The sequence below is a fragment of the Arachis duranensis genome, chromosome 9 (genome assembly GCF_000817695.3).
Source record: "Arachis duranensis cultivar V14167 chromosome 9, aradu.V14167.gnm2.J7QH, whole genome shotgun sequence".
NCBI lineage: Eukaryota > Viridiplantae > Streptophyta > Magnoliopsida > Fabales > Fabaceae > Arachis > Arachis duranensis.
The window spans coordinates 57,087,616-57,103,518 of record NC_029780.3 but is presented as its reverse complement, the minus strand read 5'-3'; the positions used below and the strand labels follow the sequence as shown (position 1 = coordinate 57,103,518).

The 15,903-nt window shown below is 37.1% G+C and overlaps 1 protein-coding gene across 1 annotated transcript in view; it reads left to right on the top strand.

The window, feature by feature from the left end:
- Window positions 1–9,272, top strand: part of LOC110275697 (uncharacterized) — a 43,638-nt gene extending 34,366 nt beyond the window's left edge. The window contains exon 2 of the mRNA XM_021131908.1: window positions 9,136–9,272. Coding sequence (XP_020987567.1) covers window positions 9,136–9,272 — 137 coding nt within the window. The remainder of the gene's footprint in view (window positions 1–9,135) is intronic.
- The last annotated feature ends 6,631 nt before the right edge of the window (window positions 9,273–15,903 follow it).

Sequence of the window (15,903 nt, the reverse complement as noted above, 5' to 3'; positions counted from 1 at the left end):
GCCACTGACAACGGTGAAACCCTTGCATACAGCTTGCCATGGAAGGAGCCTTGCGTGCTTGAAGAAGAAGACAGTAGGAAAGCAGAGATTCAGAAGATGGAGCATCTCCAAAACCTCAACCTGTTCCCCATTACTGCAGAACAAGTACTTATTTTATGTTCTTTTACTTTTCACAATCAACCTTGATAATTATCGATATCCTGACTAAGATTTACAAGATAACCATAGTTTGCTTCAAGCCGACAATCTCCGTGGGATCGACCCTTACTCACGTAAGGTATTACTTGGACGACCCAGTGCACTTGCTGGTTAGTTGTGCGGGATTGCAAAGTGTGATTGCAATTTCATGCACCAGCAGGTAAGCCATAAAATTTGGGCATCAAGTTGAGCAGTGAAGACTTTATTTCAAAATCTATAGCTACTGCTGGGTGGTGTGCCTGGAATGGTTGGAGCGTAAAATCAGGGGCTCCTTCCTCCTATATAATGACTCTTCTGGGCACTGCCATGTCACCTGCACGTAAATGAATTAGATCAGTAGGAAGGGGGTTTGTTACTTCCTTAGATGACGGTTCAAGTTTGTCTTTAAAGAGGAGTCGCCTACGCCAAGCTCGCCTTATATGTGAAAGAGTTCTTTCAATTTCAGGGTCAAATGCTGGCAAGCTTGGATCAGGAAGCGAACGCGTCATTTAACGAAAGAAACATACAATTCATAGTGATAGAATGAAAAGAAAAAAATTGCAATAAAAATAAATACCAATCAATAAATCAACACACTGTTGCAACTCCCCAGCAACGGCGCCAAAGATTGATACGGCGGAAATTGGTGAATTGAAAATTATTAAAAGTATAGTTCTTAACTCACCAGAATTCCACTTATCAATTTAGAAAGGTGTCACAGAAATTTAAATTTTAAATACTGGGAGTATGAATCCCAGGTCGTCTCCCAACGAGTTCGAGAAAAATGTGCTATTTTATTAATCAGATGTTCTCAAAAAGGTTTGAGTTGAGTAAACAGGAAATAAAATTGGAGAATTTGAATAATGTAAATAAAAGCCTTGATTGGGAGTTGATTAGTTGGAAGTCCCGCTATTATTAGATTACTCTCTAGATTAATTGATAATTAAAGGTTATCCTGTTTAGTTATCTCTTACTAGGTAAGGGAAAGTTAAACAAGTTGGGATGCTATGCCCATTCACAAGTTGCAACCCACTTAATTAAAAGGGATTGGTGTTAGTAACTAGAGGGAAAGCCAACAATAACCCAATTACAATCTTTCTTTCAAGCCTTCCAACTCAATTGGTTCCTTTCAATCAACTCCCCATCAAGTTAGGGAACTACTTGCTCATTGTGAATGTAAAATTCATAACATATGAAAAGGAATTAAAGAAAGACATTATAAATAAAATCAAAGTAATCAAATAAAAATAAAAGTAATTCTTGTATTAAATAAATCCTAATAATATACCAATGGTAAAATTAACAAAGCAAAGGACATGGAAGAGTAAAGCCTAGTAAAGAAAACAAACTAGAATGACGAAGTCTTGATGAGGTAATAACTCTTCTCAATATCCCAATGCAAAAAGTGATAGAAAAATAAAATCCTAAAAACTATCAATGTGTAGAGAGAAAAACCTAGAGGAGGAGTAAAAACTAGATCTAAAACTAAAACTGTGTAGAATGAATGTTGTCTTCGATTTCTGCATGTTCTCTGGTTCTAGTCTGCTGTTCTGGGCCGAGAACTGGGTCAAAATAGGCCCCAAAATCGCCTCCAGCGGAATCTGCAAATTATGCAGATCGTGCACGTCACGCGATCGCATCGTCCATGCGAACGCGTCATTCGCGTTTTTCCTTGCCATGCGTTCGCGTCGTCCACGCCTCCGCGTCACTTGTGCTTTTCCATTCTGCGCGGTCGCGTGAACCATGCGACCGCGTCACTGCGATTTCTCCTCTTTCGCGCGAACGCGTGAGCCATGCGGCCGCGTCACTTCTCGCTGGTTATCTCCTCAATTTCTTGTGTTTCTTCCATTTTTGCTAGCTTCCTTTCCAATCTCCAACTCATCCATGCCTTATAAAGCCTGAAACACTTAACACACAGATCACGGCATCGAATGAGATAAAGGAGAACTAAAATGCATAATTAAAAAGTCTATAGGAAGCAGTTTTCAACCATGTAATAATTTCAGGAAGGAAATATAAATGCATGTTAAATTAATGAATAAGTGAATAAGGATCATGATAAAACCACACAATTAAACATAATATAAACCATAAAATAGTGGTTTATCAATGATTTATCCATGAGAGATTATAGGTGATTCCATATGCTTTACCCATGTAATTCACTTCTGCCATTGCAGGGTTCTCAGGATCATAAGCTTCTTCTTCATTTTGTTGAGCCAATATGGCATTCAGAGCATTTGCAACGATTTTGTTCTGACTTTGAGAAATTATATTGACTTGTTGAGTCAACATTTTATTCTGAGCCAATATGGCATTCAAGGCATCAATTTCAAGAACTTCCTTCCTTTGAGGCGTCCCATTATTCACATTCGTCCTTTCATAGGTATACATGAACTGGTTATTTGCAACCATTTCAATGAGTTCCTGAGCTTCTGTAGGCATTTTCTTCAGGTGAATAGATCCACCTGCAGAATGGTCCAATGATATCTTAGATAATTCAGACAGACCATCATAGAATATATCCAGGATGGTCCATTCTGAAAGCATGTCAGAAGGACACTTTTTGGTCAGTTACTTATATCTTTCCCAACCTTCATAGAGGGATTCACCTTCTTTCTGCCTGAAGGTTTGAACATCCACTCTAAGCTTGCTCAGCTTTTGAGGAGGACAGAATTTGGCTAAGAAATCCGTGACCAGCTTATCCCAAGAGTTCAGGCTATCTCTAGGTTGAGAGTCCAACCATGTTCTAGCTCTGTCTCTTACAGCAAAAGGGAAAAGCATAAGCTTATAGACCTCGAGATCAACTCATTGGTCTTAACAATATCACAGATCTGTAAGAATTCGATTAAAAACTGAAAAAGATCTTCTGATAGAAGTCCATGAAACTTGCAATTCTGTTGCATCAGAGAAACTAATTGAGGCTTTAGCTCAAAATTGTTTGCTTCAATGGTAGGGATTGAGATGCTTCTTCCTTGAAAGTTGGAATTTGGTGCAGTGAAGTCACAAAGCATCTTCCTTGCATTGTTGTTGGGTTCGGCCATGTCTCCTTCTTTTTCGAGATTCTCTGTAAGGTTTTCTCTGGATTGTTGTGCTTTAGCTTCTCTTAGCTTCTTCTTCAGAGTCCTTTCAGGTTCAGGATCTACTTCAACAAGAATGTCCTTGTCCTTGCTCTTGCTCATATGAAAAAAAAAGAGAACAGAAAAGAAGAGGAATCCTCTATGTCACAGTATAGAGATTCTTTTGTGTGAGTAGAAGAGAAGAAGAATAGAAGAGGAAAAATTCGAACACAGAGAGAGAAGAGAAGAGGGTTCGAATTATGAGTAGAAGAGAAGTGTTAGTAGATAAATAAATAAATAGAAGGAGATGAGAGAGAGGAGTTTTCGAAAATAATTAAGAAGAAAAGGAAGATATTTTTGTTTTTATTTTAAAATATAGTTAGAATTCAAAAATTAGGAGAAGAAATGAAATTAAAATTAAAATTTAAAACAACTAGTAAATTAAAAGAATTTTGAAAAAGGGTGTGGAGTTTTCGAAAATTAGAGAGAAAATTAGTTAGGTAGTTTTGAAAAAGATAAGAATTTTAAAAATCAAACAAAGAATTAAGTGGTTAATTGAAAAAGATTTGAAAATCAATTTTGAAAAGATAAGAAGTTAGAAAAGATTTTGAAATTAAAGTTTGAAAAAAATATGATTTGAAAAAGATTTGATTAAAAAAATATGATTTGAAAAAAAGATATGTTTGAAAATATATGATTGAAAAGATATGATTGAAAAGATCAGAATTAATGACTTGACTCACAAGAAATCAAAAGATATGATTCTAAAATTTAAAGTTTGAATCTTCCTTAACAAGAAAGTAACAAACTTTAAATTTTTGTATCAAACCATTAATTGTTAGTGTTAATTTTGAAAATATGAAGTAAAAATAGGAAAAAGATTTTGAAAAGTTTTGAAAAAGATTTTTGAAAATTTTCGAAAAACAAGGAAAAATGAAAAAGATCTGATTTTGAAAAAGATTTTGAAAAGATAAATTTTTGAAATTGAAATCATGACATGACTAACAAGAAACAACTTATTTAAAAGATTTTTGACTAAGTCAACCCAAAGATTTCAAAATTTATGAGTGAAATAAGGAAAAGATATTTTTTATTTTTTAAATTTAATGAGGAAAGAGAAAAACTACAAAATGACTCAACACATAAAAATTTTGGATTAAAACAAATGATGCATGCAAAAACACTATGAATGTCAAGATGAACACCAAGAACACTTTGAAGATCATGATGAACATCAAGAACTTATTTTTGAAAAATTTTCAAGAAAGGAAAAACATGCAAGACACTAACTTTGAAATTTTTCATGTTTAGACACTATGAATTCAAAAAGATATATGAAAAACAACAAAAGACAAAACAAGAAAATATGAAGATCAAACAAGGAGACTCATTAAGAACAACTTGAAGATCATGAAGATTATAATGCATGAATTTTCGAAAAATGCGCAAATTTTAAAAACATGCAATTGACACCAAACTTAAAAACTGACACTAGACTCAAACAAGAAACACAAAAATATTTTTGATTTTATCATTTTATAATTTTTTTGGTTTTTTTCGAAAATTATTTTGGGAAGAACGAAAAAGAAGAACTTTTTTGAAAGATTTTTGAAAACTTTTTTTGAAAATAAAATAAAGGTTGAAACAAAAAGAAAATTACCTAATCTGAGCAACAAGATGAACCGTCAGTTGTCCAAACACGAACAATCCCCGGCAACGGCGCTAAAAACTTGGTGCACACAATTGTAATCTCAACTCTTTTTCACAATTTCGCACAACTAACCAACAAGTGCACTGGGTCGTCCAAGTAATAAACCTTATGTGAATAAGGGTCGATCCCACGGAGATTGTCGGCTTGAAGCAAGCTATGGTCATCTTGGAAATCTCAGTCAGGCGGATTCAAATGATTATGGAGTTTTGATAATTAAAAGATAAAGAAACATAAAATAAAGATAGAGATACTTCTGTAATTCATTGGTTGAATTTCAGATAAGCGTATGGAGATGCATTGTTCCTTCTGAATCTCTGCTTCCCTACTGTCTTCATCCAATCCTTCATACTCCTTTCTATGGCAAGCTGTATGTTGGGGATCACTATTGTCAATAGCTACCTCCCGTCCTCTCAGTGAAAATGGTCCTCTACGGTCTCTGTACGGCTAATCAACTGTCGAATTTCTCGTCTCGGATGAAAAATACCAGGCACAGCTACCGCATGGCTAATTAGCTGTTGGTTCTCGATCGTGTGAGAATAGGATCCAATGATCCTTTTGCGTCTGTCACTACGCCCCACAGTCGCGAGTTTGAAGCTCGTCACAGTCATCCCTTCCCAGATCCTACTCGAAATACCACAGACAAGGTTTAGACTTTCCGGATCTCAGGAATGCTGCCAATTGATTCTAGCCTATACCACGAAGGTTCTAATCTCATATTTAGATGGCCTATTTTCAGAGGGAAGTTAATGTGAATCGTTAATTAGAAAACCAAGAGATACACACTCTAGCTTTTTCAAGTAGAACGGAAGTGGTTGTCAGGCACGCATTCATAAATTGAGAATGGTGATGAGTGTCACGGATCATCACATTCATCATGTTGAAGTGCAAGTGAACATCTTAGAATAAGAATAAACTTGAATTGAATAGATGAACAATAGTACTTTGCATTAATACTCGAGGAACAGCAGAGCTCCACACCTTAATCTATGGTGTGTAAAAACTCCACCGTTGAAAATACATAAGTGATGAAGGTCCAGGCATGGCCGAATGGCCAGCCTCCAAGTCTAAGGAAAAACGTCCAAAGATAGATACCAAGATGTTCCAAAGATAAAAATACAACAGTAAAAAGTCCTATTTATACTAGACTTGTTACTAGGGTTTACGGAAATAAGTAAATGATGCAGAAATCCACTTCCGGGGCCAACTTGGTGTGTGCTTGAGCTGAGTATTGAAGCTTCCACGTGTAGAGGCCTTCTTTGGAGTTTAACGCCAGAATAGGGCAGAAAGCTGGTGTTGAACTCCAATTTGCATCATCTAAACTCGGGCAAAGTATGAACTATTATACGTTGCTGGAAAGCCCTGGATGTCTACTTTTCAACGCAATTGAGAGCGCGCTATTTTGACTTCTGTAGCTCCAAAAAATTCATTTCAAGTGCAGGGAGGTCAGAATCCAACAGCATCTGCAGTCCTTTGTCAGCCTCTAAATCAGATTTTTGCTCAGGTCCCTCAATTTTTCAGCCAAAAAATATCTGAAATCACAAAAAAACACAGAAACTCATAGTAAAGTCCAGAAATGTGAATTTTGCTTAAAAACTAATAAAAATATACTAAAAACTAATCAAAATATACTAAAAACTAATCAAAATATACAAAAAAGTAAGTAAAAACAATGCGAAAAAGCATATAAATTATCTACTCATCAGTTACACTTGAAATTGATTGTTTATATGAGTGATTCTTGTTGAAATTTCGGTGAAAATTTGATGAATTTGATGATATTCAACTTTAAATTTGTGTTCTTAATGGCTACTGAAAAACAAAACCCTAGGCCTTAAATTGGGTTTCAATTTGTGTTAAAATCATGTGAAAAAGATGGGGTTTTAGTGGCTGGGAATTTATTATGAATTATCGTAAAAATCAGTTGCTGAAAAGACTAAAAAACGGGTAAAAATAGAGAAAGAATTTGAAGAATTTACGAAGAACACGAAGAGCACTTTAAGTGTGATGTAGAACAATGAAGAACAGGCTTTAGATCCTTAAAAGGGCAAGGATATAAAATTTTTGGTGTTTTGGGGGTGTTCTAACTAAAAGGCTATACTCTAATAAAGGCTGGATCACGGAATGTTATCAACTGCTTGAGATGTATTTATGTGTGGTTGTTTATAATCGTTTTATCTATTATTATTTGTGAATTGCTTATGAATGATTCTGTTTATTAATCCAAACATTTTAAAAAAAAAGTACCTCGCAAACTAATTACGCTTTTAACAACGAATCAGGCTCATATAATAAATAATAGATAATAATTAGGAAGACAAGTTGGTAGCGCTCAGTTTCTAGTATGATCATGACGTACCAGAAATTAGGTCGTTAGACAAAATTAATCTTGATTGATTGTGTTTGAGTTGTGTGATTATGATATGGTTTGGCTGTGCTTGAAATTGATTGTTTATATGAGTGATTCTTGATGAAATTTTGGTGAAATTTTGATAAAATTTGATGATATTCAAGCAATGAATGCATGTTCTTGTGGCTGCTGGAATTTTGAACCCTAACCTTTAAATTGGGGTTCAATTTGTGTTAAAATCATGTGGAAAAGATGGGGTTTTAGTGGCTGGGAATTTATTATGAATTATGGTAAAAATTGGCTGCTGAAAAGACTAAAAAATGGGTAAAAACAAAGAAAGAATCTGAAGAATTTACGAAGAACACGAAGAACACTTTGAGTGTGATGAAAAACATTGAAGAACACCTTTTAGATCTTAAAAAGGGCAAGGTTGTAATTATTTTGGTGTTTGAGGGGTTATTTAGTAATTTTTAAAAGTTAGGGTGGTTAAAGTAGAAATATTAAAAGTTATGGGTGGTGAAAAGTAAATTTTAAAGGTTAAAAGTTAAAGTAGGGTAATTTTCGAAAATTTAATGATAAAATAATAAATAATAATAAAATAATGCAGAAAAGGCAGTTTTCTGTAAAAGTTTTAGAAAGACAACTTTAAGCGCATAATCTCATAATTACCTTCATCAAACACTTAGGGAGTGGTAATAACATATTAGTGAGGCAAAGATAAAAGAAAGATAAAAAGTTAAAGTAAAGATAAAAACCAAAGAAAAGTCTGTAAAGTTTTAATGACAAAAAAATAGACAGAGATTAGTGAACGAACTAGGGCAACATAGTTAGTTCTTGAGTTCCGACTAGGGTTAGGTATAATATGAAAAGTTAAACTGTTTCAGTATAGACTTAATGAACCTATACTTGGAACAGACTAACTATTCATATCGAAATTTACATAAGCTTTAAATACATATGTTAAGCAGAGAAATCAGAGCAGAGTAAAGAAACACAGAGAATATAGTAACCAGAGAAGAATAAAGGGATACAGAGAAAAGAGTAATCAGATCCTTGTTATTCATGTAGGCCAAAGTTCACCTACAGTGAATTTTAATTGTGTATCTCAAGGTGTTGCTCTTGTAGGCCGAAGTTCACCTACAGAGAGTTGTGATACCTGTAAGCCGAAGTTCATTTACAGAGGTGCCATTTTTGTAAGCCAAAGTTCACTTACAGAGGTGCCATTTCTGTAGGCCGAAGTTCACCTACAAAAACTTGTTCTGTTGTGTTTAGACTATTCTTGTAAGCCAAAGTTCACTTATGGGAGTGCTATTTCTATAGGCCGAAGTTCATCTACAGAGATAAAGCCATATCTAGGACTAGTTCCTAGGTAATGTCGGGCTGTAGGGTGTAAATCGACACGTGAGCTCATGGCCTGCATAGGACAGACATGCATCATACTTGGTTGCGCATTTCCTCTTTTATGATTGTTGTTTGAATGTATGCTTTCTTTGTTTGTATTCTTTTCACTGTGTCTGTGTTTTATTTTCTTGTATTCTTTTGTTTGTGTTTTACTTTCTTTTTTCTCTATTTTCTCTATTTATCTGTTTCTTCTGTTTATTGTTTCTCAGTATTTTGCTATTTATCTACTAAACAACATAGAATTAATGAACTTAACTAATAACCCCGGCCCTACTAAGAACTCCCCAGTTCTTACCCCTTCTCTCTCCCTTCCCCCTTTAGATGGAAATAAGAGTACCCTTCCGTAGTTCGTTGATGATCATTCCGCAAAGAAGATTCTGCTCTAGGTAGTCTTCTGAGTCTAGGGTGAATCTCGTTATCTGTTAATATGTATATATTAGGAGACCAGCCAATGTCTGCACCCCGTTTGTACGTGAACTTTAACCTAAATCCTGAGTACGAGACTCCTGTTATGTGGCTACTTGATGAAGTACCAGAGGAACGTCATATGGAAATATCTGGTCGTGCAGAGGAGTAGTAGATGATGTTCCACCTTTTTATGACGTTCCACCTGACTTGAATTTTGAAGACTTAGAACGTACTTTTCCTCGCTTTAGTTGTTTAGAGGGACTAGGTGAGTATAGAGTCTAGGCTAGCCTGGGTGTCAGTTTAGGGACTTCTTGAACAGGTCAAAACCTGGGATATATATATATATATATAAAGGCTGAATCACTTAATATTGTCAACTGCTTGTGATGTATTTATGTATGTCTGTTTATAACTGTTTTATCTGTTATCAGTTGTAAATTGATTACGAATTATTCTGTTTATTAATCCAAACGTTTTCCAAGAAAAAGTACCTCGTAAATAACTACGCTTTTAACAAAGAATCAGGCTCATATAATAAATAATAGATAATAATTAGGTAGATAAGTTGGTAGCGCTCAGTTTCTAGTATGATCATGACGTACCAAAAATTGGGTCGTTACATTAATTGCATTTCTGGACTCAAATCTAACCGCGTATTGTAAAAGCTCGACCAACCAAACAAGCATCCGTCCCGCCAGGTCTGGCTTCGATAGTACTTGTGTGACCATTTGGTTTATCTGGATTGCGATGGGATGGCTTTGGAAGTACTGTTGAAGTCGTCGAGACACCGTGATTAGCACGTAAGAGAGATTTTAAGTTTGGAGTAGCGTGTTTTCTTGTTTTCGAGAACCTTGCTTATGAAGTATACTGGACTTTGTGTTTTTTTCTCATCTTCCTGGATCAGCGCCGCCACTAGCGGTTCCTCCGATATGGACAAGTAGAGGTATAATATTTCTCCCGTTTTAGTATGGGAGGTTCTGCTAGCACCATTTTGAAGTGTTGGAATGCTTCTTCGCATTCAGGTTCCCACTTGAAACTATGCCCTTAGCTTCTTCATGAGTTTGAAGAAGGGGATAGCCTTCTGAGCCGAGGCACTGAAAAATCGTGACCCGACCTCTATAAAGGTGGTGTACCCGATATCAAAACCAGAGTCACATCATTGCTTGAGCCCGACCTTTCTAAAGAGCTCAAAACTCAAGCAGGGGCACTATTTACACCCTGGCCGAATAAGCAAAGCCAAGCCCAATAAACAAAAAGGCCAACCAAAAAAGGAGGCATCCACAAACGTACCCGACCTATTTAAAAAGGTCGGACACTGACAAAGGAGCCTAGCTCTACTTGTCCAAAGCAAGTAACTGCCTCCGCAAATCTCTCCAAGTATCTCTATCTCCTTTAAAAAGATAGAGCCCAATAACTCCCAAGATAAAGGGAATGGCCGTCCACCAACAAATGTGGAACTACTCCGACAAAAGTGGTTATTGATGAGCGGATAATTTATACGCTTTTTGGCGTTATTTTTAGGTAGTTTTTAGTAGGATCTAGCTACTTTTAGGGATGTTTTTATTAGTTTTTATGTAAAATTCACATTTCTGGACTTCACTATGAGTTTGTGTGTTTTTCTGTGATTTCAGGTATTTTCTGGCTGAAATTGAGGGACCTGAGCAAAAATCTGATAGGAGGCTGAAAAAGGACTACAGATGCTGTTGGATTCTGACCTCACTGCACTCGAACTGAATTTTCTGGAGCTACAGAACTCCAAATGGCATGCTCTCAATTGCGTTGGAAATTAGACATCCAGGGCTTTCCAACAATATATAATCGTCTATACTTTATTCGAGTTTAAATGACGCAAACTGGCATTCAACGCCAGCTCCATGCTGCATTCTGGAGTAAAACGCCAGAAACACGTTACAAACCAGAGTTAAACGCCAAAAACACATTACAACTTGGAGTTTAACCCCAAGAGAAGCCTCTGCACGTGTAAAGCTCAAGCTCAGCCCAATCACACACCAAAGTGGGCCCCTGAAGTGGGTTTCTGCATCATTTACTTATCTCTGTAACCCTAGTAACTAGTTTAGTATAGGTAGAACTTTTTATTATTGTATTAGACATCTTGGTTATCCTGGTTCCCTCTCTGGGGCCGGAACCAATGAACACCTTCATCACTTATGTATTTTCAACGGTGGAGTTTCTACACACCATAGATTTAGGTGTGGAGCTCTGCTGTACCTCGAGTATTAATGCAAGTACTATTGTTCTTCTATTCAATTCACGCTTATTCTTATTCTAAGATATCCATTCGCACCCAAGAACCTGATGAATGTTATGATTATGTGACGCTCATCACCATTCTCACTTATGAACGTGTGCCTGACAACCACTTTCGTTCTACATGCAAATATGCTTGAATGAATATCTCTTGGATTCCTTAATCAGAATCTTCGTGGTATAAGCTAGAATCCATTGGGAGCATTCTTGAGAATCCGGAAAGTCTAAACCTTGTCTGTGGTATTCTGAGTAGGATTTAGGGATTGAATGGCTGTGACGAGCTTCAAACTCGCGACTGTAGGGTGTGGTGACAGACGCAAAAGGATAGTAAATCCTATTCCTGCATGATCGAGAACTGACAGATGATTAGCCGTGCGGTGACAGCGCACCTGGACCATTTTCACTGAGAGGACGGACGGTAGCCATTGACAACGGTGATCCCCAACATACAGCTTGCCATGGAAAGGAGTAAGAATGATTGGATGAAAGCAGTAGGAAAGCAGAGATTCGGAAGGAACACAGTATCTTCATGCGCTTATCTGAAATTCCCACCAATGAATTACATAAGTATCCCTATCTTTATTTTATGCTTTATTTATCTTTATATTCGAAAACCATTATAACCATTTGAATCCGCCTGACTGAGATTTACAAGGTGACCATAGCTTGCTTCATACCAACAATCTCCGTGGGATTGACCCTTACTCACGTAAGGTTTATTACTTGGATGACCCAGTGCACTTGCTGGTTAGTTGTGCGAAGTTGTGAAGAATGTGTGTGAACCATGGTATTGTGCGCCATGTTTTTGGAGCCATTGCCAGGAATTGTTCGAGTTGTGAAAAGTATGAGTCACAATTTTGCCTATCAGTTATCAACTCTGCTATAAATACACTGGCACTCCTCAGGTATAATTCACGTTCTAATATACTAAAAACATGCCTAAATCCCTTGCTAAGTTAAGCATCGGAATCTCTTGGAGGTACCACCCTCCATCTCCTCACGAGAAACTTGGACAGGCGGCATCTCAGCATCAACAAGTTGGACGCTGCCATACAAAGGGATATGAGCCTCACGTTCAAACCCAAATCAACGTTTCAGGTAACCCTCGGAACACTACAATTTATATTTTTAAAATATTTTTTGCTTAAAAAAAGATATTTTTAACATAATAGGTAAAAATATTTTTATATTATTGTATTAATTATAATTGGTAGATAAAAAATATTTTTATATAAAATATTCAAACAAAATTATTTATATTTTTTAAATTTTTTTTAAAAATTATTTAAAAAATCTTTTCAGATAAGATAGAGAAATTTTCCAACACGTGACCAATTTCCCTGGTATTTTTTGGGTCGTTACTTATTATTCAAGAATCAAATGTAATTATGGCCATCCAATACAAACTTCTATGCCTCATAACATATATTTTAGCCCAGTAGTTGAAATGAAATTCATTAAGCATCATTAGCTCCAAATAAGGAACCAACTTTTAATACAAAAAAATTGACCCAACCTATAGATGGCCCAACGAATTCGATTCAACAGCCGATACTAGCAAGAACGTGATTGAATCCTTACCCAAAAAAAAAAAATGAACGTGACTGATTAAAAAAAAAGAAACCCAACAATGAATTGTTTATAAGATGAGAATCCCAGACCCAAAAAAAAAAGAGATGAGAACAAAAGGAGAATAATTTGCTGCTGAAGTTTTTGTTGAAGTGACAGAGATCATGATGTCAGCTAATAATATGCCGCTGAAGTTTAGGCCGTTTAGCCAAGCCAGTGTAATGTGAGTTTAAGTGTATGTCTCTTAAAAAAACGGAGAATAATATTAGCTGTTGTAAATGTTATTTATTACATTATTGTGCCAAACTTGTTCTTTTCTACTAAAAGAGAATAATACTATTGCAGAACAGCGTGCCACTTGCGGACTGGGATGTATTTCATTCTTGGTGTCCCCTTATATGGTTATCAAAATCCTAAGATGCCTTGCCATTTGCAATATAAGTCACTTGACAAGGCATTAATATTATCCATATGCTCAATTTGCTTCTTTTTCTTTTCTAATCTCAATCATCATTCATGATAAACTAGTTCATGGAATGTAAGGGGGTTGAGGGGGGATGGGAAGGTGAGAATGATAAAGGATTTGAAGATAAAAAATAAATTGAATATGCTAGGACTGATAGAGACTAAAAGGCATGTTGTAACTAGATTTGATGTAGTCCGTCTCTGGGGGTGTGATAGTGTGTGCTGGGAATATGTTGCGTCTGAGGGTGCATCGGGTGGGCTGCTCTTAATGTGGGATGAATCTATGTTTAAAATGAATAACTGTTATAAAGGGGAGAGGTGGATGTGCATTGAAGGTGTGTTGTTGAAGAATAATTTTAATTGCGCGTTTTTCTTGGTTTATGGTGCTCATGCTAGAGACGAGAAAACGGTTGTATGGGAGGAGTTGAGTTACATTACTGGATTATGTCAGGTTCCCTGCTGCTTTATGGGGGACTTTAATGAGATTGTTCAGGTGGCGGAAAGAAAAGGGGCGGATAGATTAACAGGAGCTGCTGAAGAATTCAAGAACTGGATACAAGATATGCACTTAGTAGACTTGCCGCTCAATGATCGCAAGTATACCTGGTTTAGAGGGAGCTCATGTAGCCGGATTGATAGAGTAATGGTTAGCTTGGAATGGATTGAGGAGTTTCCAGAGACTCGACTAAAAGGAGGACCAAGGAGTTTGTCAGATCACTGCCCGATGATTGTGGAAGACACAAGGATGCGAGGCGGCCCAAGGCCGTTCAGAAGTCTTGACTCATGGTTTACCCATGAAGGTTTCCTAAGAATGGTCAAAGAGGAATGGAGAGATTTGGGAGAGGGAGACTTCACAGATAAATTGAAGGCCTTGACAATTCCTTTGAGAAGATGGCACAAGGACAACTTTGCTGACATGGATAACAAAATCTTGCAGTTTGAGAATGAGATAAAGAAGATAGATGACATGGTAAGCAGTGGGAGATATGATGGAACAGTGGAGGCAAGAAGGAAGGCATTGGTGACGTGTTGTGAGAGATGGTATGTTAGAAAAGAGCTACACTGGAAACAAATGTCACGATCGAAGCATGCCAAGGATATGGACAAGAACACCAGGTATTTCCACCAAATAGCTTCTTCAAGAAGGAGGAATAATAGAATTGATGCGTTGGTTATTAATGGAAGACTAATCAGAAACCCAGCTAGAATAAAGATTGCTATCCGAGAGTTTTATAGGCAATTGTATCATCAAGAGAAGTCTGTTAGAGTGGGATTCAGAGATGGGCTGGTGGCAAGGATATCTGAAGAGGATGCTATGGCGTTAGAGGTATTACCGTCAGCAGAGGAGATTAGAGAGGCTGTTTGGGATTGTGAATCGTCTAGAGCACCAGGCAATGATGGGTACAATATGAATTTTATAAAGAGGTGCTGGGAAGAAATTGGGACTGAGTTTACAGCTGCTGTGATTGCGTTCTTTCAGACAGCTAGGTTACCTAAAGACTCTAATATCACATGGGTTGCGTTGGCTCCTAAGTTCGGCGGGGCCAAAGAAATCAAAGACTTCCGCCCGATTAGTATGGTTGGTTGTGTTTATAAGGTGATTTCGAAGGTGCTAGTTAGGAGGATGAGAGCAGTGATGCCAGAGCTGGTTGGAGAGACTCAAAGTGCGTTTGTTAAGGGACGCAAAATACATGACGGGGCACTTATAGCGTGTGAAACTGTTCAGTGGCTTAAGTTAAGGAAAAAGGCAGCGGCGATTATCAAGCTAGATTTTCAGAAGGCTTATGATAGAGTAAAGTGGAGCTTTGTGGACATTGTGTTGCAGAAGATGGGATTTGGTCGAAGATGGAGGGAGTGGGTTATGGAGTGTGTCAGTACTTCTTCTATGTCTGTGTTGGTAAACGGTTCACCGACGAAGCCATTCATGATGGAAAGGGGTTTGAGGCAAGGCGATCCACTATCCCCCTTTTTATTTGTGCTTGTGGTGGATGTACTACATAGAATGGTCAGAGAGGCAGTTAATAATGGCCGTATATCTCCTCTGTTAGTTGGGAGAGACAATATAGAGTTGTCGCATCTTCAGTTCGCTGACGACACTATATTGTTTTGTCCGCCGGAGGAAGAGACTGTAAAGAACTATCAGAGACTACTACGCTGCTTTGAACTAATGTCGGGGTTAAGCATCAATTTCGACAAATCCAGTTTAATACCAATCAATTGTGACCAACTGTGGGTGAGACGTATGTGCAGATTATTAGAGTGTAAGGAAGCGGCTCTGCCAGTCAGGTACCTTGGAATCCCACTAGGAGCTAATCCAAGGTTAGTTAAGACTTGGAAGCCTATAATAGACAAGGTGGAAGAAAAACTAAGCTTATGGAAGTCAAGGGTGCTTAATAAAGCAGGAAAGTTGGTGCTCATCAAAGCTGTTTTAAATAGCTTGCCAATATATTACTTAAGCTTATACAGGATGCCGAAAGCTGTTGCTGAAAAGCTGATTT